The following is a 23,564-nucleotide window of genomic DNA, read 5'->3' on the forward strand; positions in this document are numbered from 1 at the left end:
ACGTAACCGAACCCAGTGGCCTACCAGTACAACTACCGGGACCTTTACACGGATAGATGTAGATTATGTCAAGAAAGGGCAGACCTACAACATATGGTTTGGTCTTGTCCTCGGACGCCCACACAGAATAAAACGCACGAGACCAGAGAGCAGTGGGAGACCTGTGCACTGGAAGACCAACTTAAGGCAATCCAGCAGGACAAAGATACTGAGACGGGTACTTGTAGGCTTAACTTGGAACGGGTTCACTTTTATTGTGAATTAGGTTTTAGATGTGTGTGGCCAGGCTGCAGTTCATGGCTTGTTGGGAGCCTCTCACGAATCCCTCACGTTGGTGTGGTCGGCCCATGTAAAGCCTGTCCATCCATGTGCCAACCTTAAATAGGCACCACCATCCCCTGTCATCACTCACACCAGTCTGGATTCTGTAAATTCCACTCCCGCCAATTCCGCTTCCGTAAGCTGCACTTTCTGAATTTTGCAGTTTTACAGTAATAGATGGCAGATGATGTTGCTTCCACTTGGAACCAGATTCTCAGATGACCAGATGACAGAAGTTTCACTCAACACCACAAGCTGAGTGGATGAGGGAGAGAGAAGAACGGAGGTGGAGAGCTGGTTTGTGGTACTTGACCTGCTCAGTAAAAAAGTTTATGGAGAGGCTTTAGGCCTCAGTGCTAGAGTCACTCGGCTGTTACAGGCTCGTCACCCCACTGCACCTATTGTTGCTGTAACCCGAGAGTGAGAGCACCGTGCCTAGGGACATAAGCCACAGGGCCCGCTACGATGCCAATGGAGGGTCAAGCCAGTCTCTTCCAGTGGATCATTACTCACTTCCTATGCTTTGCTCATGCACATGCTCAAGCCACTTGATGCCAGAGGCATGCTGGATCTTGTTCCCAAGAGCAGCTGCATATAATTCTATTGTGGGCACATCAGTTCCACTGTGAGCATGCACGCAACCACATCAAAGAATGTGGCGTGTTTCTCAGTGTTTGAATGCACCACTGTGCCATGCATTTCGAAGGCCATGAGCAGGCTTCGCAGCGGCGGCGCTAGATATTGGTGCCAAGTATTCTTAAAGAAGCTTGAAAGAGGAGTCCCGCTGCAGCACACACCTCATAAATAACTCCTTTTGATGGTGGCAATACGTTGTTGTGTCGCTATATTGATTCAATGCTAAATGCATTACCGTCGACAGTCCTTGTGAGATGGGTTCTGCCGAATAGGATTTTAAATGTTTATCTAGAACAATTTGAAGCTTTGTCCTCAAATACCTTGCCCACACTGTATGTACCTTCCTGCCTTTCCTTCTTGTCTCTTTCTCTCTTTGTGTTCCAGAAAGACTCAGTGTTGAACAAGCTATACTTGTGAAAGGTTTTGTTAGGTGCTGTTTTGACATCTCAGCAAGAGCAAAGCTTGGCAAAGAATGTGCTAAGGCATCCAGCTGCCTCAACAGCTCGAAACTAATCAGGGCATGCCAGAAAATAGGAATATTTGTTATTAATTTTCACATCAATTATAATTACTTCTTGCATTAAAGCATTATTTCACACACAGAGTAAGTATTCATTTAGTTCCTAGTACAAGGTACTGTATATTCAGAAGCATAATCCGTGCAGTCTAACTGCCAACACTGCAGGTTGTATGCAGCCATGGTGCCTCGCATGCTTCCTACATGGGCCCGCTTCGATCGAAATTTGTGCTTGTTACGTGCTCTCCGCCCCGATGGCAAGAACTAAATGGTGAAATCCACCATTACTTAGTCCCATCTCATGCTGAGGGCAGGACATGAAACATATTTTGTCGTTATTGAGATCAGCTTTTTGTTTTGACACTGTTAGGCCTATACAGAAGATGCCGAGGTGTAAAAGCGGTTTAATTTCAGCTTAGCAGTTGGTGCCACAGCATTAGTTCTGGTGATCGCTGACGATGTGGAACACTAATTGTTCCACTGCATTATTGTTTTACTACTCCACTCTTGTATGGTACGCGATGACGGTATTGAGCAAATGCCAACGAGATGCCGAGCAGATGACACGGAGCTGGTGAACATATTCAAAAGGACGTTCGCTCCGGTTGTTGGCTAAGTTGGCTGCAAGGAACTGCTGAGAAAGAGTATACTGCAAATCAAACAAAACACCACTGTAGTATTCGTGTAAACACATATTATAGTTACAGCATCAAAACATTTGTTGCTGTGATGTATCGCCGATACCTTCATCCAGCTGCATGTTCGCATCGGCAGCCTGGTCATACAGCTGTTTTGGGGCTCTGACGCGGGCTATATTTCTCTCTAAAGAAAAGTTGCGTTGAGTCAACTTGCTCTTTATCGTAAGCTGCGTTTAGCAGAGCCAAGGCTGTGAGGCATGGGAACACAGGTGAACAAGCACCTGCGTTCAACAACAAAGCACGAGCAGATGCATTTTGATGTGTTCGCCTTCTTCATTGGCCAAGGCACCTTTTGCTTCTACAGAGCTGCACAGAGCTTCTGATGCAGAATAGTGCAGCAATGTGTGTCGTTTTATGCAGCTGCTGTGACACACTCTAGAGCACTGCCTTATGTAGTGGCTACGACTATGCTTTCCTTCAATTAATCTGTCAAAAATCCGTCCAAATCATTGGCACATGTACGCTAGTTTTGAGCCTTCCGCAAAATAATAAATATCACTGCTAGCCGTTTAGAACATCGCCTGCAAGCAATGTACCAATCACAGATGCGAATGAAGGACGAAAGATAAAGTAAGTGCAAGAGTAAGGAGGATGGTGCAAAGACCAATGAATAGCGCTACCTTGGAAACCATTTTATCTAGGGATACTAGCCAAGACCTCCTCACCGGCTCCACCGAGGATTGTGGGGCAGCTTGATTGTTCATATCATCCGTAACAGTGCAAAAAGCAGTTCACTACCTTAAAAATTTAGCACATTGTAAGCTAATTAACTTGAGTTGGGACTTTTGAAATTCATATCATCCCGAAATTTGTATCAGGCATGATACTGTTGTGGGTTTGACTTTATTGCCACAAATTTTACGATAATGTACTATCAGTAACGCTCAGTTCAAGTAATTGGGGAAAGGGAAACATTGCCAAGCTTATGTTGCAGTGCTTTCGTGTAATATGTCACATGATTTTTTTTTGCATTATCAATACTGTGCTATCGACGATAGGGTGGTATTGACAGCACTATCGATAACAATATTGCACTATCATTAGTGCACTTAATCATACCATTGATATGAACAGTATGCTATTGACAGTACTATCAATAGATTTTAATGCGATTAACATTCTTTGGGAACGTCACTCAGTTTGCTGTATGTTTGCACGTGTGTCTGTCCATCCGTGGCTAACTGATTTCCCCCCTGACCTGGATCACTGTGTAGTCCACGGTTGAATGGGTAAAGCATTGGGCTGCTATGCTCTGGGAACCAAGTTCGAAATCAACTCTCAGGCTAACTTGGGTCACTGGGTACGTGACACTGAGTATGTGACACTGAATATGTGACACTGAGTATGTGACACTGAGTATGTGCTGCTTGCTCATCAGTGAACCTGTTTCATGGAAACTTGGGTCACCAGGTATGTGCCGATGTGTATGTATGCTCTTCAATCATCATTAACTTCTTGTATGCACAATGCACTTGATTGTGCGCTGTTAAACTTTATTACAATGTTGATGTTCTTTTGGGGAAAAACTGCTTAGTGCATATTTATTGCTTTAATCCTAGCCTGGAGGATGTGCTTTGTTTTTCTTGTGTGGGTACGTGTGTTGTTACAGTGCACGTGTTCTCAAAATATTGATTCTTTTTTTCTTTAAAACACAGTTGTCCCTTTGTAATGCCCACCTGCTATGCTCTCAACTGAGAGCTGCAGTATTAAGTATAAATCAACAAAATAGGTAAACATTTCACGCCATGTTGGGTCACCGGGTGTGTGCTGCTTTATAAGGAACCCCTTTGGTGCCAACTTGGGTCACCGAGTCACTGGATATATGCTGCTCTTCGTAATGATCATCATAACATGTAAAACCTATCATCACCAATTACACATCCATAACAAAATGTATTGCTAAGTGCATTAATGTCACTAATCTTCTCCAAGGGATGGGTGCCCCGCCAATTTTTGTACCATTGATAGTTTGGTAATTACTAAATTATGCGTACAGTCGAACCCGGTTATATTGAACTCGCGAAAGAACACCTACTAGATATAGGGCATAATTCAATATAAACATTATAAAAAATTGAACAACATAAGAGCTACCATTTGTAACAGCACTTTATTGACGAAATAGGTTAATACTGGTGCCAGATGGCCGCTATCAATTGCGATCGAGCCCGATACGGATTGAAATTCTCAAGTGCAATTGGCTCCCTCCCGCAGTTTGCGCAATGGAGCCAATCACGATGAAAAAATTTTATCCAGATTGGGCTTGATCGGAATCCAAAGTGCGCCGTGTGGCACGTATTCTTTCGGTTTACTGTGGCACAAAATACAGTCCAATCTTAGTTAACGAATCATGCTAAGAATTGTTCGTTATTGTCAAAGGTCGTTATAGTGAAAGTCCCAAAATTAACCATTCTGCCCATCAACCCATCAATTTGTAAGGTGTCCGACGGACACACGCAACTCCTACACGGTTCGCCCACTCCCGCGGAACATGAACCCCGCGCACCATCAACCCAGAAGGCTGGCACGCGGATTGTTCATCCTGCGCGAAATAAGTGATAAAAAGATCTTAGCCTGTTTCGTAGGTGCGGCACAGTACCCGACCAGGAAGGCCTTCGTTGCCACCACGATCAATAAGCAAGGTCACGTCACAAACGCTCTCACAGTCAAGACCCACAAGTCCGAGATAGCAGAACAGGTTGCCATCGCACTCGCGCTCACAGACCCGACCAGCACCCACGTCTACAGCGATTCACGCTCGGCCGTCAAAGCCTTTCAGAAAGGAGCAATTGCAAGCCAAGCTCTACAAATAATCAATAGATCCGCACCGCTGCAGCATCACACCATCTGCTGGTTCCCGGCACACCTCGGAGATATCGAGGACGCCCCTCGCAATCTCAATGAGATGGCTCACAGGAGCGCGCGAGACCTAACCCTCCGCGACGCCACCTATTCTGGTTGTGACCATCCCAGCAAGAATCGGGACCCTCCCTCCACATATAACGAGATAACAAAGCACTTTTATCTAGACTCTAGAATATACAGCACACCTCACAATAAGCTCACCAGGCCTCAAGCCCTCACATTCAGAATGCTTCAAACAAACACGTACCCCACGCAGAACAGACTACATCACTACATGACTGACCTATACAAAACATCATATTGCGAAAATTGCCATAGCACACTAGATGTACATCACTTGCTCTGGCCGTGTGGTCGGACCCACGCAAACAAGGATCAAGACTCCGCCAGGCTACAAGAAGCATTACGCAGCACGGACCTGGCGGAGCAGCTCTGGGCCGTCCAGCGAGCCCATGATGCGGCCAGGGAGTTACAACTCCCGGTCCCAACGTGGGAGTAGCCCGCTCTATGGGACCTAGCGTCCCGTAGCTCGCAGGACCTTTCATTAAAGTTATTCAATCCAAAAACTATTTAAGGTATCCGCAAAAACGTCGTTGGCTCTTGGCATGCGCTATTGTATTTTTCCATAGATTCTGCCGCCACCCACCACCGAAGCACCATATAAGAGTAATGCGCACAAACCAGACGCTAATGCTGAGAAGACTAATGGCAAAAAGGAAGCTCCATGTTGCCTCCAAAGTGCAGTGTTTCTTGTTGCTCGTTTGTCTTTCACATTCCTTGCCGTGGACACCGCAACCGTCTCACTCAAGACGGATACCTGAACTTTTGAAAGCAAAGCACGTGTAAACAACCCCACCCGGAAAGTGCAAAGTGCAAGTGTGTGGCATCCCCACTAATACGGAGGTTACGTTTCTCCGTGTGTCTAGCTAGTACGGCCACAGAAAGAAGCACGAAAGAAAGGGCATGCGCAGAAAGAAGGGTGAAAGAAGGACTGCTGCTAGGCGACTCTTGCCTAAGCGGAGCATGCATTTGCAAAACCCCATGCATTGTCGCCTCCGCAGTAAATTAAAAAAATTATCTCCCACATTCTTTTATTGAGGGCCATCTCGGGTTTTCTGAACCCGTTCGCTGCGCCGTGTTGCTTTCTGTGCCTTGTCGTCTGCTAGCTTACTGTTTCGGCTGCCGTGGAAGATACACGGAAATCTTAAAATCCCCAGATTTCTAAATATTAGTTCTTAGTACTGAGGCATAGTTAACATGACACGGAAACTGAATAACGATTGTTATTCTGAAAAGTTTGCTATTTCGAAGTTTGTAGTAGTGAAATATTTTTGCATTGAAACCATACGAAGTCAGTAGGGGATTTCTGAAAAGTTTGTTAATCTGAAAAGTTTGTTAAAGTGGTTTTTGTAGTAATGAGGTTTCACTGTAGTCCCAAGTCTTCTGCGTAAATATCTTCATTACCTGGAAGAGCATATATATTTATGCATTGTCCAAGGACTCGGCCCAGCTGAGGCCACAGCCTTCCACGTTCACGCGGAAGTTCACAGGGCGAGCACACACCACACTTCTTGGAAACTGGCGACGGCTTCATTGCATTTGTTGGAACACTTTTTACAGTGGTCTCTGGGAGCAGGGAAACTGGCAGGACAGAAGCACTTTTGGATCGTTTCCTTCTTAATGTCAGCCCAGATGCTATGACGGCGTCATAGCTCGTTTCTTCTAGTGCTCGACTTAACAACTTCACAGTGAATGACATATTCTGTTGCTTCGTACTGGCCATCACATAAAAACAAAGACAACACATGCGAGAACAATACAACAGAACAATGGCGATGGTTGTGTGAGCAAGCGTTGCAAGTCAGGCCAGAATTATTTCTTGTAGGGGGATGTGTGCCCACCTACAGCACGATAAAGCCACGCTGCTGCAAAGGAAAAGTGCCAACATCTGGGGCTGTTTTGCACTGTTTGGGGATCAACATATTGATAATGGCTGCTATTTTTGTTTGATGTAATCATATTTCTTGCTTTATATATTTTGCTTTATTTAACAGCGTTAGAAATTCTTCAACATAAGGAATAATTTGATGTAAATGGTTTCGGTATGGTCAGGTTTAACTGTACTAGTGACACCATATTTATTCCAATACAAGGCAAGTTTTTGTTCTTTCCCCGATATCTACAGCCAAAAAGTCACCCCCCCCCCTCATTTGCCTTATTTACGAGGAACAGTAAAGGTGCATTATGTGCAAATTTAGCATTATAGAGTGGCTTTACAGCAGCATGCACTGCAATGCTGTGAAGCCACACTATAAGCCCAAATTTGCATATAACTCATACTTCGCACATTGAAGTTCCCTTCGCCCTATTTCATGGTCACCATGTTGTGTTATGGCAGGGTTAATAATACATTATTTTGGGTAATCCCCGCCAAGTCTGAATAACTTGTTGTCTATTCTACATTGGCTTATTCTAGTCGGCATACACATCTTTTTTCTCTTGGGTCTTATAACTGCACCCTTGCCTTATAATAGTGACTGCCTTATAATCGAATAAATACAGTAGTTGTGCACTACTGCACTTCTTTTTTCGCAGTGCTACACAACCTGCATGGCTTGCCGAGGCCACCTGTAAATCCCGACATCGAGGAAGTGGGCACCCTGCCAACATTCGAAGAGTTTTTCTCCAAGGTGGTGGTCGGGGTGCCAGATGGATACCAGCCCAATGCAGGGAACCTGGTGCTTCCCCTGCTGCCACCCAACGAGGTATGTGCTTTAGGCAGAGATTTTTTAGAGCAAGGCTCCGAGGCGCCCGTTCCTGCAGCGAGTGTTGGCGTCGTCTCTCGTAACTGAGCAAATAAATACAGTGAAGGGTGAAAGTGAACGTGGAGCCAACATGCCCGATTTTTAGTGTTTTATCGTATTGACACAAATGTTTTCTGATTATTCATTTCCGTATAGTTTAGTGCAAAACCAATTAAAAAAAAAAAAAAGCAAGTACAATCGGTCACGTTTACACTCAGTCAGACAAATACTTTCACTGAGTGATTTCTTATGGCCAAATTTTTCATACCATTTGATCGCATTATGCAGACTCATCCACCCAGCAGTGCAACTCGAAAACCAATGTACAGTGCGGTCCACTTATAACAATATAAAAAATAAAGAGAAATTCTATCATTAATAACCAATCATCGTTATGTCTGGACTGCCGTAGAAAAAAGCTGCCAAACATATCTCTGTAGCTCCAAATCCAAATTTGGCACTTGCGCTAAAGAACAGATGTTATAGAAAGTATGCTGTGAAAAATAAAACTTTTATTCATACCTCTTAACAGCGTGTCAAGTGTTAGGCACATTAATATAGGAAGAAATCTGCACTTGGCTTGCACGGCAGTTTGAGATTCACAACCGCGGTATGCATTGCGTTCAGCTTCTGCACGAACACTGGTGGCAATCCTTTAGCGTGCACAAAATCGGCAAGCAACTCGATCTACGACAGTGCATTTTGGATGGACAGTGCATTTTGGTTGAGGTCAAGGATGGGCGATTGTCAACGTTGTCATAACTGCCACTGCTGCTGTCACCACCACTGTCGTACAACGTCTCCCTCTGTCACGACAACACATCCTTGCCGATCGCCTCTTTAGAGATCTCTTCACAGAATGAGGCAGTACTATCTGCACTCAGAAACTCCTCCATTGAAGGAGCACCTATTACATTGCTACTAGTAAAGTGTTCCCAGAGCTCGATAATGTCAGTGGCTTCCACCGTGTTGGTTTCACTGTCGTGGGGGATTTCACTCGGGTGCATAAAGATCGCCTTTTCCATTGATTGGCATGGCTACTTGTTTCAGCCTTCATGCTCGCGGCACTCCCAGTTTTCAGAATCGTCGATGTCGTCAACTGCACCAGCTCATACTTTTTGCAGGAGTGCTCGCCTTAAGACCACATCGAGAGTTTTGCAAAATCTGCAGCTTCGTCTAAAGCGATAAAGCTTTATACTTTCTCTGTGCCATATTCTACATACTGGGCTGTCCACTGCTTCAGGGCTGCTTCTACACTTGCTTAGAGAGATTATAAAGGACGAGCGCCACCACACCACTTTGCTTTTCACTTCTCGCTTTTTTTTCTCTTTCTGTCAGGGCGAGTATAGAACATGATCGTGGGCAGTGCGTGACACAGATGGAAAGCAACTGATGCCATTTTGTCGCCAACTTGCAATGCTCTCTGTCTCTTTAACAATCGGCATGTGGTATGGCAGCTGCGCGGTATGTCAGCAGTCATGATTTCGCATAGGCAATCCTATATCTGCTTACCCGCTGTGGTTGCTCAGTGGCTATGTTGTTGGCTGCTGAGCACAAGGTTGCGGGATCGAATCCCAGCGACAGTGGCCGCATTTCAATGGGGAAAAAATGCGAAAACGCCTGTGTACTTAGGTTTAGGTGCACATTAAAGAACGCCTTCCAGCTGGTCCAAGTTATTCCAGAGTCCCCCAATAGGATGTGCCTCATAATCAGATCGTGGTTTTGGCATATAAAACCCATAATTTAATTTTTTAGACTTTCGCCCCGTCACCATCTTGTTTGTTAAGGAGAACTTAGCAACGCCAATGTCATGCTCAGTCTGCATGGAAAGCGCCATCCTGAAAGCAAAATTTTGATGATTGTGTCCAATATGCGGTCCATAACATATCGCTATACAATTAACCCTCAATATAATGAACTTGAATACCATATTTACTCTATTTTAATGCACCCTCGATTGTAACACACACCCGTTTTCTGTGACCTAAACAAAAAAGTCCTTTATAATATTGCGCACCTCATCCTTTCATACAGAAATATATCTTTCTCTCATTTGCAAAAACAAAGATTTACTCCCAATGCACGGAAGTTGCGATAAATAATAAGGTCGCAGTTTCGCCCGAAAGGCGAAGCATCGATTGCGATGCAAATTAGTAGACAGCTATACGAAAAGTAAGGATAGTAGTTTTATCAACCATATAAACTTTTAAGCATTCGCTACGAATTGACCTTTGTGGGACCTCTTGCTTCAACGCAACCTAAGCAACAACACAGCACGGTGCACCTAGATGCGTGGACTGTCTCCATCACAGATCGCTTTCTAGATAAGGGCCACACCGTACGCAGCAGCCGCCGCCGGAGTTGAATGCCTCTCCTGTTCGTGCCAGTCCCACACACAAGTTTCAGGAACTATGAACGTCCGTGATGCGGCCCGATTTTTGTCCATCTCCGCACAGAGGATGACTTTTCTTATAATTGCGGCATCATGATGAACTCGACATGTCTTTGCAGTCGGCACTTCCATACTGATAGAGTAAACGCAGAAAATGGGAAGAACGATGGTGGACTAACCTACGCACACATACTACAGCACATGGAAGAAGCTATGGCTGCTAAAGTCGAAGCACGTACGATGCGGCCATATTGAAATGCCGATGGCAATATGGTAATGCAGATTTAGGCTCGTACTCAATTCTGACGCGCGCACAATTTTTGGACCCGTTTTATTGTAAAAAAAGTGCACGTTAGATTTGAGTAAATATGGTATAACAAAATCCTTGCTATAATGAAGTCTTTTAACTTTTTATGACTTCTTGTCTTTAGAGCACGACCTAACTAGAAACTCAATATAACAGTGTGTGTTTATACCTGATTTCAATATAACAAAATTTTGCTGCCACTGTGAAGGAATGCCGCAAAATGGATTGAAACTTCTGCGGATGCAGATGGTCAAATGGTTGAATTACAAGTGGCTGTTTGCAGATGCACCTCTCAAATCGCGCTTGTGCGAGCAAGGGGAAAGGGGAGAGGGAGCAAGCCCATGGTAACGCAACCAAATGTGCGCAACGGAGGAAGAGGGGAGAAGGTTGGTGCGTCTCTCCTTTTCTAGTGCGGCATTGCATGGCTGTCAGCACACAGCCCTCATGCCCTGTTTAGAGGTAATAACCCGCCGCGGTTGCTCAGTGGCTATGGTGTTGGGCTGCTGAGCACGAGGTCGTGGGATCGAATCCTGGCCACGGTGGCCGCATTTCGATGGGGGCGAAATGCGAAAACACCTGTGCGCTTAGATTTAGGTGCACGTTAAAGAACCGCAGGTGGTCGAAATTTCCGGAGACCTCCACTACGGCGTGCCTCATAATCAGAAAGTGGTTTTGGCATGTAAAACCCCATAATTTTTTGTTTAGAGGTAATCTGCTGCATGTGCAAATGTGGGCAAGCCGAGATGGCGTAGCATCATGTGCTGTCTTTCCGCGCTTCGAGTACTGGAGGTTGCGTAATCTCAATTTTTGGAAACACGTCGAAACGAGAGGCAGATAAAGCATGCGATTCCTGCTCCCAGAGCTTTTCACGATAGCGTCGTGAAAAGTGAATATTTTCCCCTGATAAAGCAGGTGGCTGATCGACAACTCATTCCTTCTTAGGAAGAACCTATTCACATACATGGCAGAAAAGGTAATAAAGAAGGGCAATGTTGCATCTGCATGTCCATAAATAGAAGAAATGAGGAATAAAACAAGGTGAGAGTGGTGAAACATAGTAAAATTTGTTGGACAGGTGTATTAGATACTATTTGTAAGCAAAATACCAAGAAAACTAACAAGGAATACAGACCATTGTAACCTGCTAACAACCAGAAAGACAGGAACGAAAGTAAAGGTGACTGTGGTAGAAAGCAGATGGTATGGGACATGATTCGCAACACCTAAATGAATATAGTTGTCAAGATATGAAATCTTTGTCAAATAATACAACAGATGGTAACCTGATGCTCACAGAAGGTTTCTCTTTTTGTTACTTTTTTTGATGGTGTACGTCTTCCAAATTTCGCATGCTCGCCTCTCACGATGTCAGCACCTGTGTTTTGTCTTTCGGTCAGGCTGTTGCTGCACTGCTTTTCATGGACTTTATTTTTTAGAGGCACACCAAAGGACAATATTAAGCTGAGTTAGATTTATAGAATATTCATTTAAAAGTCTATCAGCATTTTCTCTGTCCCAGTATATGAGTTTACTTGTTAAAAATTGCCTCCGAAGGTCCTGCAGCAGCTCCTCTTGTTGAATTGCTCATGCCAGAATGGACTAGTTGATGTAATTCCTATGTGACGTCCCTCTCTGCTGCTGTGTGTAAATAAGCCAGTGCTGACCTTGCATGAGATACCATAGTTCACAACAGGTGGCACCACTCAGGTTTTTTTTATTATCATCATTTTCTCGCTTACAAAAGCCCTGTTCTCGATACAAATGATCAACTTCTTATCAGTAGTATGCAAGCTTGATCTTTCAGCCTAGCCCGACTTAATAGTATTTTCCTTTAGAGTCCTTATAATCATGTACATATTAGACTGCAGACTTAGCAGGGACTTTCCTACCCTATTTTTTTCATTGTTGAAACAAATTGCATAGCAAGGGGGCCATCTGATGACGGCTGCAGGCACTAAGCACAGTCAGCCATAGTGGCCAAGATTTACGGCGCCGCGCACTGCAGTGCGTGCAAATTTCAGATGCCGTGAGCCATGTTGATGCATCGCTCTTAGTGCGATCTGCACCACACGTGCTGGCGCTCATAAGCACGCTATTATGTCCCAACTTTCCTGCAATTTGTTTTATAAGTGCTTACTGACCAGATACTATCCACCAGGATTGCTCTGGAAATTTGTTAATTTGTTTTCTGCCTGAGTCAACGTCTCATCTCACTGCTCTTCGCGCACACGCATTTCTTTGTTTGCCAGATGATGGCGCTGTCGTTCGCAGTACAACATCATATTTAGCACCACGTCATTAAAGTTGCCTACAAGATTTTTCTGCTTGAGCCTATGGTGCAGTCTGTGCACCCATAGAGCATTAATATATTTTTTACACATTGATAATGGTAAAAGAGACATGTTTACTTCCTTATATTATATACTTTTGTTATGTCGAGGTTTGACTGGGCACTCTTCTATTATAGAAGGCCAATTGGTGAAACTCGTTCTGTTTTGTTTAGCCCGGCAAGAACTGCAAAGCTTCATTTCTGCATGAGCTCATCAGGCAGTGTCAGTATGTAAACACCACCTTGCACGTGTAAGAAAGTGGTGAGAGAACTCTTTGTCCACTTTTCTGTGTTTCAGACAACGGTGGCTACCTTTGGGCGACTATTGGATCGTTTCGCCAATGGTGACCTTGCCAATCCTTTTGCCACTCTGAAGGATGGCAGCTCATTTGCCGAGTTATCAGCCGCTTTCGACGCAGAAAGCGTTGAGGACATCCGCTGCACTGAGTGCTCTTCCAGGAGCGTTCTGGAAGATGGCCCCTCGTCGTCAGTCAGCCGGAAAGCTTCGCAGCAGTCATGCAGTCGGTGCGAGGGGCTGCGAGCCACCCGAAGGAACTACGAGGTGCTGCAGGCACGCTTCCTTTCGTACTTCTTCTGGCCTTCGCTGATCGATGCTATGGATGTTTCCAACACAGTGGAGCTTCCGGTAGAGCCTCCCAAGATACCCACCAAGGGTCGCCGCGGGCGGCGTAAAATGAAAAAGCCGTGGGTAAAGGAGAAGTGGAAGGAACGCAAACGGCTGGCTGCCGAGAGAGCTGCCGCCAGGGACTGTGCTGCCTCAGAGGAAGCGCGCGACGAGGGCGGCGCTGGTGCTGCTCCGGTGGAGAACGGCACTGGGGTGGCCGCTGGTGCACCCCACTACGTGGAGGATGCTTGAGCTCACGATCATGCACTTGCTGCTCCATGCATTCCATGTTTATTTGCATAGTAGGCAGAAGAGTTGCTGTGACGGTATACTTCCCTTCCCTCAGGTTTGGGGATAATTCGGAGAATGTTGGGGATAAAAAGCTTGATTTAAGCGCAAGGATTCTAGTCACTTCAGTTATTCTAGTCATTTGTTTGGTAGTGGTTGAGAATTATAAATTCTCAAATAATGGGAGGGGGCCATTTTTATGGGTGGGGGTATTTGATCAGTATTTTATAGGATTATGAATATTGTGAAAAAGCTGTTTTGCACTTTCAAGTTATGAAGTCTGCTTTCTCCTGTGATATGATTCTTTCAATGAGTGAACAAAGTGATTAAGTCTACTTTCTCCTGTGATATGAGGCATTCAATTCATGAAACAAGTGATGGTCTACTTTCTCTTGTGATATAAGGCTTTCACGTGAGTGAGCCAACAACATCGTCTGTCTACCAGAAGTGTCACATTGCTTTCGAAGTTTTGGGAGTGTTAAATAAATTTATTTATTGTTAGCAGTTATTGCCATTGTCTGTACTTTTGAGGTCATATGCTCATTATCATTCAAGATGCACCTGCTTGTCTAGGCCAGAGCTTTCGGATTTGAAAAGGATACTCTTATGGGACTCGTGAAACATTATTTTGTGTGTGTTTTGTGGTGCAGTACTTGTTTGATTGTGTCTGTTGCAGTCTGCATACCAAAGTGTTGAAATTACTTTTTTTTCGTTGCTGTTCAACAGAAATGTTTTGGCTCCAGTCGAACTTTGGAGGTTAGGAAATAGCCGGCTTAAACTGGTTTATGTTCATTTGCATAAATTAAGATTAACATTTTTGTTTCTTTACAGACTTGAACATACTTTTGAGCTGCACAAGAAGGCTAAAAAAATTATGCAAGTTCAGGACACATAGAAAGTGGGTTCGATAATTTACCTACCTGCCCCAGTAAGAACACAAACTTTTGAAAAATTTATGCCTTTAGTGTTAAATACAGCCTAGTGAAAGTTGTAGGCATATATCCATCTACGACATGCTGCAGGCATACCTCATAGCATCTGCTGCAGTGACCTTAAAAAAAGGATATATATATATATATATATATATATATATATATATATATATATATATATATATATATATATATATGTATAGTTGTATGTTGAGAAGCCAACAAAGATGCTAAGGACAGCGTAGCGGAAATTACATGTACTTACTAATTAAATTAAAGAAATAATAAATTAATGAAAAAACAACTGGCCGCAAGACAAGTACTCGTGTGCTTTAATTTAGGTGCACATTAAAAAAAATAAACAGGTGGTCTAAATGATTCTGGAGTCCCCTACTACAGCGTGCCTCATAATCAGATTGTTGTTTTGGCACGTAAAACACTAATATATATATATATATATATATATACATACACTGTGTACTATATAACTTAGCATTGTGGCCAGGCCATCACAGCTTCCTTAAAAGCTTCGGCATTTGAAACCCTTTTAAGATTCGAATGCACAATATGGTATGCTCGCGTCTGTCTGGAAGGGCGCATTAAGTTTGCTTGACAAGGGGCAGCAGTGTGCGGTTTTGATGACCTTTCGTTTAGCTAAAGCAATACGTCAGTGTAGAGCGTGCCATTCTACTCAATGTGTTAAAGCATACAAGTTTACTTCAAAACAAGGTGGATTTATAAATTTCAAGGATACTGCAAATTCTATTGCTCCCAACGCAACTTGGGTGCATTCAATCGAATCAGCTGCCGTTTTAATACATTTGGATTGTTACTGCCTTCAAACATAAGTATGGTTCGATTGCAGCGGGTGCCAGGCTACCACAACATGTTTTTTTAAAATGAAATGGCCAGCACTCGCACTCATCTTCTTTGATGGATCAGTTTTGTCTGTTCTGTTGACTTTGGCCTGTGTCAACGTGGCCAGGGTTAGGAAAGCTTTTTTTTTTTTGAAGATAAGAAAAACTGGCAGTTCCCAAAATTTCATTAACACTCTAAGACACTTGCTTTTTGACATGGAGTGTCCCACGCTTAAATTGGAAATCTTTCACAAAACTGTGCTGCCATATTCTATCATTAAGTTTTTATCTGTGTCATCTCTTCTATGCCATATATCTGCAAGGAACCTTAAACTTGACCATTTTTGCTTAGCCTACCACTAATTTGCAAACCAGAGAAAAAAAACTGTCAATTAGGCATTCAATATTTATAACTTGACTAGTTATATTAATTAGGCATATTCAATTAGGCAGTTAGCTATTCCTGAAAATTCTCTAAATATGCTCTCCTTCGAGGCTGCTGCAGTAAACTCTAGCCACAGGAACATCTGCATGGCCATTTGCGAATACCTCTGCAATGCAAAGATAGTACAATGTTAGTTTCGTGAATTAATAATAGCATCCCGCACAAACGCAGATCGTACTTGAAGTTAGTTTAATACTTTCAAGTTGGCCGTCTTTTCTGTATATTGACACGTGTACTTTTCTGTATATACCACGTGACAATATCATACATTCTCTTTTAAAATATTCAGTCTAAAAGTAGCCCTATTCAACATTCTTTTGTAGAATTTCCACCGTGCCCTACCTCACTTTCCCTGTTTTATCTCCACTCCTCCCTTTAACCACCAGGAGCTGAATTCACAAAACCTTTTGTTTGCAAGCGCTCTTTGCATTGACGAGCTGCCTTCATGAATGATATGTCCCACATCAGGATTGGCTGAAATTTTCTCTTGCAAATAACTCTAGCGTTAGAGCTTTTTGGGAATACGGGCCCAGATTTTTTACCATTCCCCTGTTCCATAGATATCGCATTGCTCTGGTTAGGCATCTGTGCTCAAACTTTCAGTGGGGCCCTTTCTCTTCAGACGACGCTTGTAAGGGTCTTTAGGAAGCTGCTGCAGAATGGGTCCGACATAGGGTCGACTCCCAACTCTTGAACCAAGTCCTGGTGGCGTCTTCCTGGAAGAAATGCTACACGTTGTGCAGCTTGTCTTTTTCGAAATTCTAGTTGAACGTAGAGACTCTTTTGAATGTCTTGTTTGGGTTTCAAGGTGTTCAAGGTGGCTGTGAGACAATGCTCCACGCGCAATCGGTACTGGCTTTCTGGGTTGTCGCAGCACGACCGTTCCAGGTAATGCTGGAGCTGTCGTCGTGGCTGTTGACTCTTCCTTATTACATTACAAATATTACAGCAGGACCCATACTCCTGCTGTAATATTTCTAGCCTATAGCTATAGCTTGCTGTTTCGTGGTGACATAAATTTAGTGGTGTATTCGCGGCCTGTCGGTGCTGTTCACTATACAACAAAGAAGCACTTCCAACAGATGTCACATTGTCGTGACTAAAAAAAAAATACACTGCCATAAGTGCAAGAGATTTTCTTGGGAAAAAGTGGGCATGCAGACGTGGATGCAAGAAAGAAACGGGCAATGCAGAAGAGTTTGTGTTGTTTGTTTCTCTCTTCTTGTGTCTCTATTTGCATGCTTAACTTTTATCTAACATGAGTCCCTACCAACCTCCTTAGCCTGCTGTCATTTTTATAACTTCATCTCTTTCTTGGGTAAACTTGTGCCCAGGTCGAAACACAGCTCTAAAGCTCAAGTTGCATTCATTGACAACGATGAGTACACGGTCGTCAAACCTAAATCGAGGATCGAGTATGTCCACTATTTTAAGATGCATCTTTCTTTCTTTGTTTACTCAAGACAGTTTACAAAATTGTCTTCTAAGGTATGGCTATACGTGTAATGACAAAATAAGGATGCCTAACAAGGCCACGTCATCCGGCTCGAGGGCACAGCAGCAATGCAGAACGTTGAACTGAAGTAAGATTACACAAAAATGGGGGCGAAACATACTCTCGAAATTCAGTTGCAGCAGCAGTAATCCACATTTAATTATGGGAACCACACAAAAGGGCATTATACATTTTGTATTTAGAAATTATATGTACAATGGAGTGTCTCTACAACAAAATGATCTGTATAACAAAGAAATAATTATGTCCCAGTTCAATCATGAGCTGTGCAGTGCGTGACCTTTAAAACAAAGCGGCTTGTATAACACACTATTTCGGAGGCCCCAGGCATGTTGTTATAAAGGCGTTCGACTGTGTATGAAATTTGCGAGCATGCTATTAGATTCGTCGGGCGGTCCTACCGCTGTCGACCAGATGTAGGAGTCGTCGGACTATCTCGCCGCTGCCACCATTTGAAGGAGATGAAGGTCGTAGACAGGAACTTGGTGAACAGGATTTACTTACATATTAACAGTTTTAAGCAAGATACATTGGCAGTCCAGCGCGACTCCCATATGGAGCCCGCAAAACTAACATACAGCAAACAGTTTACGAGCACACAGCTCACTACTACATTTCAAGTATGACAGAGCACTCAGCTCCCGACAACGATCACGACACGAGCACTCCCTAGCAGCCGGCAAACGCTGCTTATAAGCTCTCCGCTTGACGTCATAGTTCGACGTCATCGTTCGGTCGTGGACGGAGCACGAATGGTCGGGAAGGTTCGTCCAAGCATTGTAAACTTGCCGCCGCTCCGCACTATCGTTTACGCCCACACACACGCAAACACACAGGTGCGAACCCATACACACAAAGGCTCCGGAGTCGACGACCGAGGGCTTCGTAGAACTGTGCTCCGTCTCGGGTGGTGCGGCCAAGTACCAATTTCCGGAGTTGATCGCGCGCCACGTGGCCGCCGGCCGTCCGCAGTTCTCGGAAGGCGCCCCGACTGGTGGGCTTGGAACACGTGCAGCGGGCTGAAAGCTGGCATGTTGCCACCCCGTATGGCCATTCTTAACAATGCACATATTGAAGAAAAATAAATACTTTGTATGTTATTGACATCAATCTATGATGAAAGTCGCACATGTATAGCGTTAAAGATGGCTTCTTTAAAAACAGTTTTGTTTGGTCTTAATATGGCAAGCTCCAAGATAATTGGGTGCTTATTTCTGGTATTTGCAAATTAACCTGACGTTTCATTGACGAGGCTTGATTATAAAATGCAGGAGGACTTCTTGGACTAGTTTGTGTTTTCTTAACGACATATTGTAGTGCAAAGGCACAATTACAAAGAAGACACGTACAGCAGTTGACCATCAAGCACATGTGACGTGTGTCTTTGTAATTGTGCCTTCATGCTACGATGTCGTTGATTATAAAATTCTGTCTTAAATTATAATCGCTATTTTTTTCATTGTAGCTAGGTTAACTTATTTAAACAGAATTCATCTGTTAAGGTGCTGACAGAAAATATATAACATGCTGTTAAGTGTCTATAACTCAATTAATTGGTCATTATAATGTAGCCAAAACAACTGACAATGTTGTTCATGCTTGTTTTTCTGATGACCGGGACTAGTCTTCATTGTACACATACTATATAATTAAGGTTATTGGTTCATGGGCGTGCATCCATTTTAGATTGAGATTATATGGGCAACTATTCGCGCCGCACGTGCCGTAGGTTAGACAGGACTCTCTATAAAATCAGCAACGACACTTGATTTCGGATACAGCGTCACGTGTCAAGTAATACATATATAAACTGTATAATAGTTGTGCATGTATCGATCCTTCTCCATATGGAAATTGTTCATCATACACGAATCACGCTAAGAGCCCCTGCTATATATTGTCCCGAAAAACAAATTCTTAGCCACACTCACTTGATGCAAGGCTTCAATAAAGAATTAATGGTTTTTTCCATACAACTTCGTTACCATCCTGGACAGAGTTGGCAGGTGGGTGTGTATTTTTTGCTTCTCAAACCTGAAAACAAGGGGAATGGTGGATGAAAGAAGTGCTTTGCTTCTGCAAGGGAAATTACTGAGCAGTAATTGTAAATTTTTAACTGTCCAGTTTGACCTGTTGAAAAAAAGCAGCGAAGCAGGCGTTGTCCGTTTTTACAGACGGCACTACTTTGTTCCAGGCCTCTGTCCGCAACGCTGAGTTTGTCATGATAAAGAGTGGCGTAGTAACAGAGGGGTGGGGGGGTCATATAGGTCTGAAAACCCCCCTCTTTCCACTGGCTTGACTGGGCATAAATGGCAAAGAATGCTCTGGGAACCAGCAGCCTGAGCTCATGTACATGATGTACTAGATGTGTAGTGCTGCAGAATTGCCTGATGCAGTTTTATCAACATCTTGGGTTAATAATTGAATGAATATGTGCGGGCTAATAAAGTTGCTTCACTAAGTGGTCACCAAACTTAACGCCTTAACGGAATGTTTCATGTGCGGTGCACTAGTGGGGTTCGCTCATGCTCGTGCATCGTTAAACGTGCAGTCTAGTGATGTGGCTCTTGGGTCCTTATTCCATTCAGTCCGTGCTATCTTAACATAGGATGTACTAAGTACCTCTTTAATTAGGAATTGTAGAGGAAGTGTTGCATTTCTGGAATTGAGGACCCAAAGCCATATTAACAAAACTTCTCTAAACAAAATTGTCTTGGGTGCTAGAGCCTGCAGTACTTTGGCACTGTGGATGGTCCAGTATGGCGGTACCGAAGTAAATATGAAATAGTGCACCAGTGACGTGGATCCCACTTCCTATCCATTGCGAGTGCGGACCAACAGTAGTGCAAGCTTTCGCTGGCACGGGTTTGATGGTGGCTTTCTCGCTTTTTGTCTGTGTATGTGTGGTGACGCTAGGAATCGATGCGAAGCGTGCTCCATTCTGTTCCCAACCTTGTTACGGTACTGCAGCTTGGATAATGACGTTTGCCAATAACAGCAAATACTTTATGGATCAGAATGAAGAGAACTTGTAATTGTCATAGCGTGGTGCCCGTGCAGTAAGGAAGCAGGTGGCGTTTTCCAATGTGGTGGGGAGATCAGAGTCGCTGACATGATATTTCATTTTTGTTTGGGTTCAATGCAGCCAACAGCCAAAGTACTGCACGCCTACGACTACTTATGTGGAGTTGTTGGGCAATATGTGATGGTCGGGCTTAATTTTGCAAGTGCAATATTGCCTCCAAGATTGCTATAGTTGGATGCAACTTTAAAGAACAGCGGTTGTCAACAAAGGCACACGGACCGCACGCCATTCTTACTCGGCCAGCCAATCGCAGAAGCAAACAAAATCATCTTCATGCGACCATTTCAAAATAGCATCATACTTGATATCCTCGGAGCATCTGCTGTTCTTGAAGAGAGTTTTCATCGGCGGAAGCGATGAAAAGACACGAAAAGATGAATAGGCACGGACAAAGTGTATGAAGTCTGAGATTTTCACTCTTCAAAAGTCGGCGGCACATTTCTTTTCGCCGCTGACCCCATTTTACTCATGAAACTTCACTACCAACTGAGGTGAAACTTGACAATAAATAGTTGCAGCGATGCTTGCATTTTGTTTCAGTTCAATAAAGAATTAGGCTTTCACCGTTCCACTATAATAGACAAAGTGAAAACGTACAAAATTACATACAAATAATTTTATTTTTATGGTTACCGCCTTATTTGGGTAACAGGGAAAGTTTGAAGTCTGAACTATTTGCGGCCTCGCAGAGGAACAGTGGCTGACGGTTATGAGAGCATGGGCGGGGCTTCACTGCAGACTTGAATGGTATCCGACTATAATGAAAACTTTAGTAAAATGTTTTTTTTTTACTTGTGAGTCATATTCTCCACAATGTCGCATCTCTATTGGCCGCCAAAGCTTGCACTCTGACAGCAGAAATAAAACAGCATTCGCGATCTCTGGGAACGAGAGCGAAGTAGACAGGGGGGTGTGATGCCTGGTGCTGAAACACCAACACCCCCTCGCAGGAAATTTTCGATATCCTCGGCTTCCTGACTCTACCCGCGTGTGAGGGTGACAGAAGACCCATATTGTTTTGTACAGTAAGAAATTATATGAGAATACTTATGGGCGTAGGAGCCACAGATACCCACCCTTTTGCAACGATAATCGTCATCTGCCTTGATGCGTTTCCTTTCTTTAACGCTGCGAGCCCGGTACTTTCCAGTAACGAACGGCATGCGCGTTGTCAGCATGACATAGCATTCCCGACAGCAAAGTAGCGGGCGCGGCGTTTTCAAGAAAGGAAACGCATCAAGGCAGATAACGATTATCGTTGTGTGGCAGAGATACACTCCAAAGGGTGCAAACTTCTTTTAGAATGTGTTGTATGGCAGATATACACCCCAACAGGTGCAAACTTTTTAGAGTATCCACTCTAAGAAAACTTTACACCCCTTGGGGTGCCCCTCGTTGTGTGGTAAAAGGGGCACCCCAAAGGGTGTAAACTTTTGTTAAAAGTGTCGATGTGTGCACTCTAAAAACAGTTTGCACCCTTTGGGATGTGTATTTGTCACACTGATAACGCGCGTGCCGTTCGTGACTGGGAAGTACCGGGCTCGCAGCGTTAAAGAAAGGAAACGCGGGCAAGACAGACGACGATTATCGTTGTGGGACAAATATACACCCCAACGGGTGCAACTGTTTTTACACTCTTCACTCTTAGAAAAATTTACACCCTTTGGGGCGTATCTTGTCCCACAACAATAATCGTCATCCGTGCTGCCCGCGTTTCCTTTCTTTAACGCTGCGAGCACGGTACTTTCCAGTCACGAACGGCATGCGCCTTATCAGTGTGACGCAGCATTCTCGACAGGAAAGTAGCGAGCGCCGAGTTTTCAGGAAAGGAAACGCAAGCAAGGCAGATGACGATTATTGTTGTGGGACAAATATACACCCCAAAGGGTGCAACCGTTCTAAGAGTGTTAGGCATAGTTACACCCTTTGGCTTGCCCCTTCTGCCACACAACAACAATCGTTATCTGCCTTGATGCGTTTCCTTTCTTTAACGCTGCGAGCCCCGAACTTTCTAGTAACGAACGGCACGCGCGTTATCAGCATAGAACAGCTTACACCCTTTGGAGTGCCCCTTATGATAACGCGCGTGCCGTTCGTTACACTCTAAGAAGAGATTACACCCTTTGGCGTGCCCCTTCTGCCACACAACAATAATCGTCATCTGCCTTGATGCGTTTCCTTTCGTTATCGCTGCGAGCCTGGAACTTTCCGGTAACGAACGGCACGCGCGTTATCAGCATAGAACAGCTTACACCCTTTGGAGTGCCCCTTCTGATAACGCGCGTGCCGTTCGTTACCGGAAAGTTCCGGGCTCGCAGCGATAACGAAAGGAAACGCATCAAGGCAGATGACGATTATCGTTGTGTGGCAGAAGGGGCACGCCAAAGGGTGTAATCTCTTCTTAGAGTGTACTGGAAAGTTCCGGGCTCGCAGCGTTAAAGAAAGGAAACGCATCAAGGCAGATAACGATTGTTGTTGTGTGGCAGAAGGGGCAAGCCAAAGGGTGTAACTTTGCCTAAGAGTGTACAGTGTGGCAGATATGCACCCCAAACGGTGTAAACTTCTTTTAGAAGGTGAAGCCGGTAAATAATTAAAACACTACGCAAAAAAAGCCTTCCATGCCACTAAATTTGTCTTTTGTTTTACTGCAATAATAAACGGTTTCATTAAGGACAGTATGAGTATTTCTGATACCAATTTATTGCGCTTGGCTAGTTTTAGAGCGATATTTTTTGTCCAGCTCCCAACACTGACAAAAGCAGAACTGAAGCAACATGGCGGCTATGGCAGCTCCCACAACGCTGGTTGCGAAGAGACGAAAGCATTTTCTTGGCGTTCCGGCACCCTTAGGATATGTTGCCGGCGTTGGAAGAGGGTAAATACTTCCTACTACTTTGCATTTCGCCACGGTCTCCGCTGATTCCGGGCTTACCAGTCCGTTTTGCCA

General features: G+C 44.1%; 2 protein-coding genes across 3 annotated transcripts in view; both read left to right on the plus strand.

Moving 5' to 3' along the window:
• LOC126537914 (snRNA-activating protein complex subunit 4-like) overlaps positions 1-14,290 on the plus strand; it is an 87,082-nt gene extending 72,792 nt beyond the window's left edge. The window contains exons 11-13 of one of the 2 annotated variants that reach the window (XM_055074527.2): positions 7,633-7,802; positions 10,824-10,926; positions 13,168-13,315. In XM_055074527.2, the coding sequence (XP_054930502.1) occupies positions 7,633-7,802; positions 10,824-10,926; positions 13,168-13,217 (323 nt within the window). In that variant the 3' untranslated portion in view covers positions 13,218-13,315. Of the gene's footprint in view, positions 1-7,632; positions 7,803-10,823; positions 10,927-13,167 lie in introns of both variants that reach the window. The other variant, XM_050185019.3, reaches the window with a different exon arrangement.
• A 9,077-nt stretch (positions 14,291-23,367) lies between these two features.
• The window catches only part of Prp6 (pre-mRNA processing factor 6), a 58,120-nt gene continuing 57,923 nt past the window's right edge, over positions 23,368-23,564 (plus strand). The window contains exon 1 of the mRNA XM_050185018.3: positions 23,368-23,492. Coding sequence (XP_050040975.1) covers positions 23,392-23,492 — 101 coding nt within the window. The 5' untranslated portion in view covers positions 23,368-23,391. The remainder of the gene's footprint in view (positions 23,493-23,564) is intronic.

The sequence above is a fragment of the Dermacentor andersoni genome, chromosome 4 (genome assembly GCF_023375885.2).
Source record: "Dermacentor andersoni chromosome 4, qqDerAnde1_hic_scaffold, whole genome shotgun sequence".
NCBI lineage: Eukaryota > Metazoa > Arthropoda > Arachnida > Ixodida > Ixodidae > Dermacentor > Dermacentor andersoni.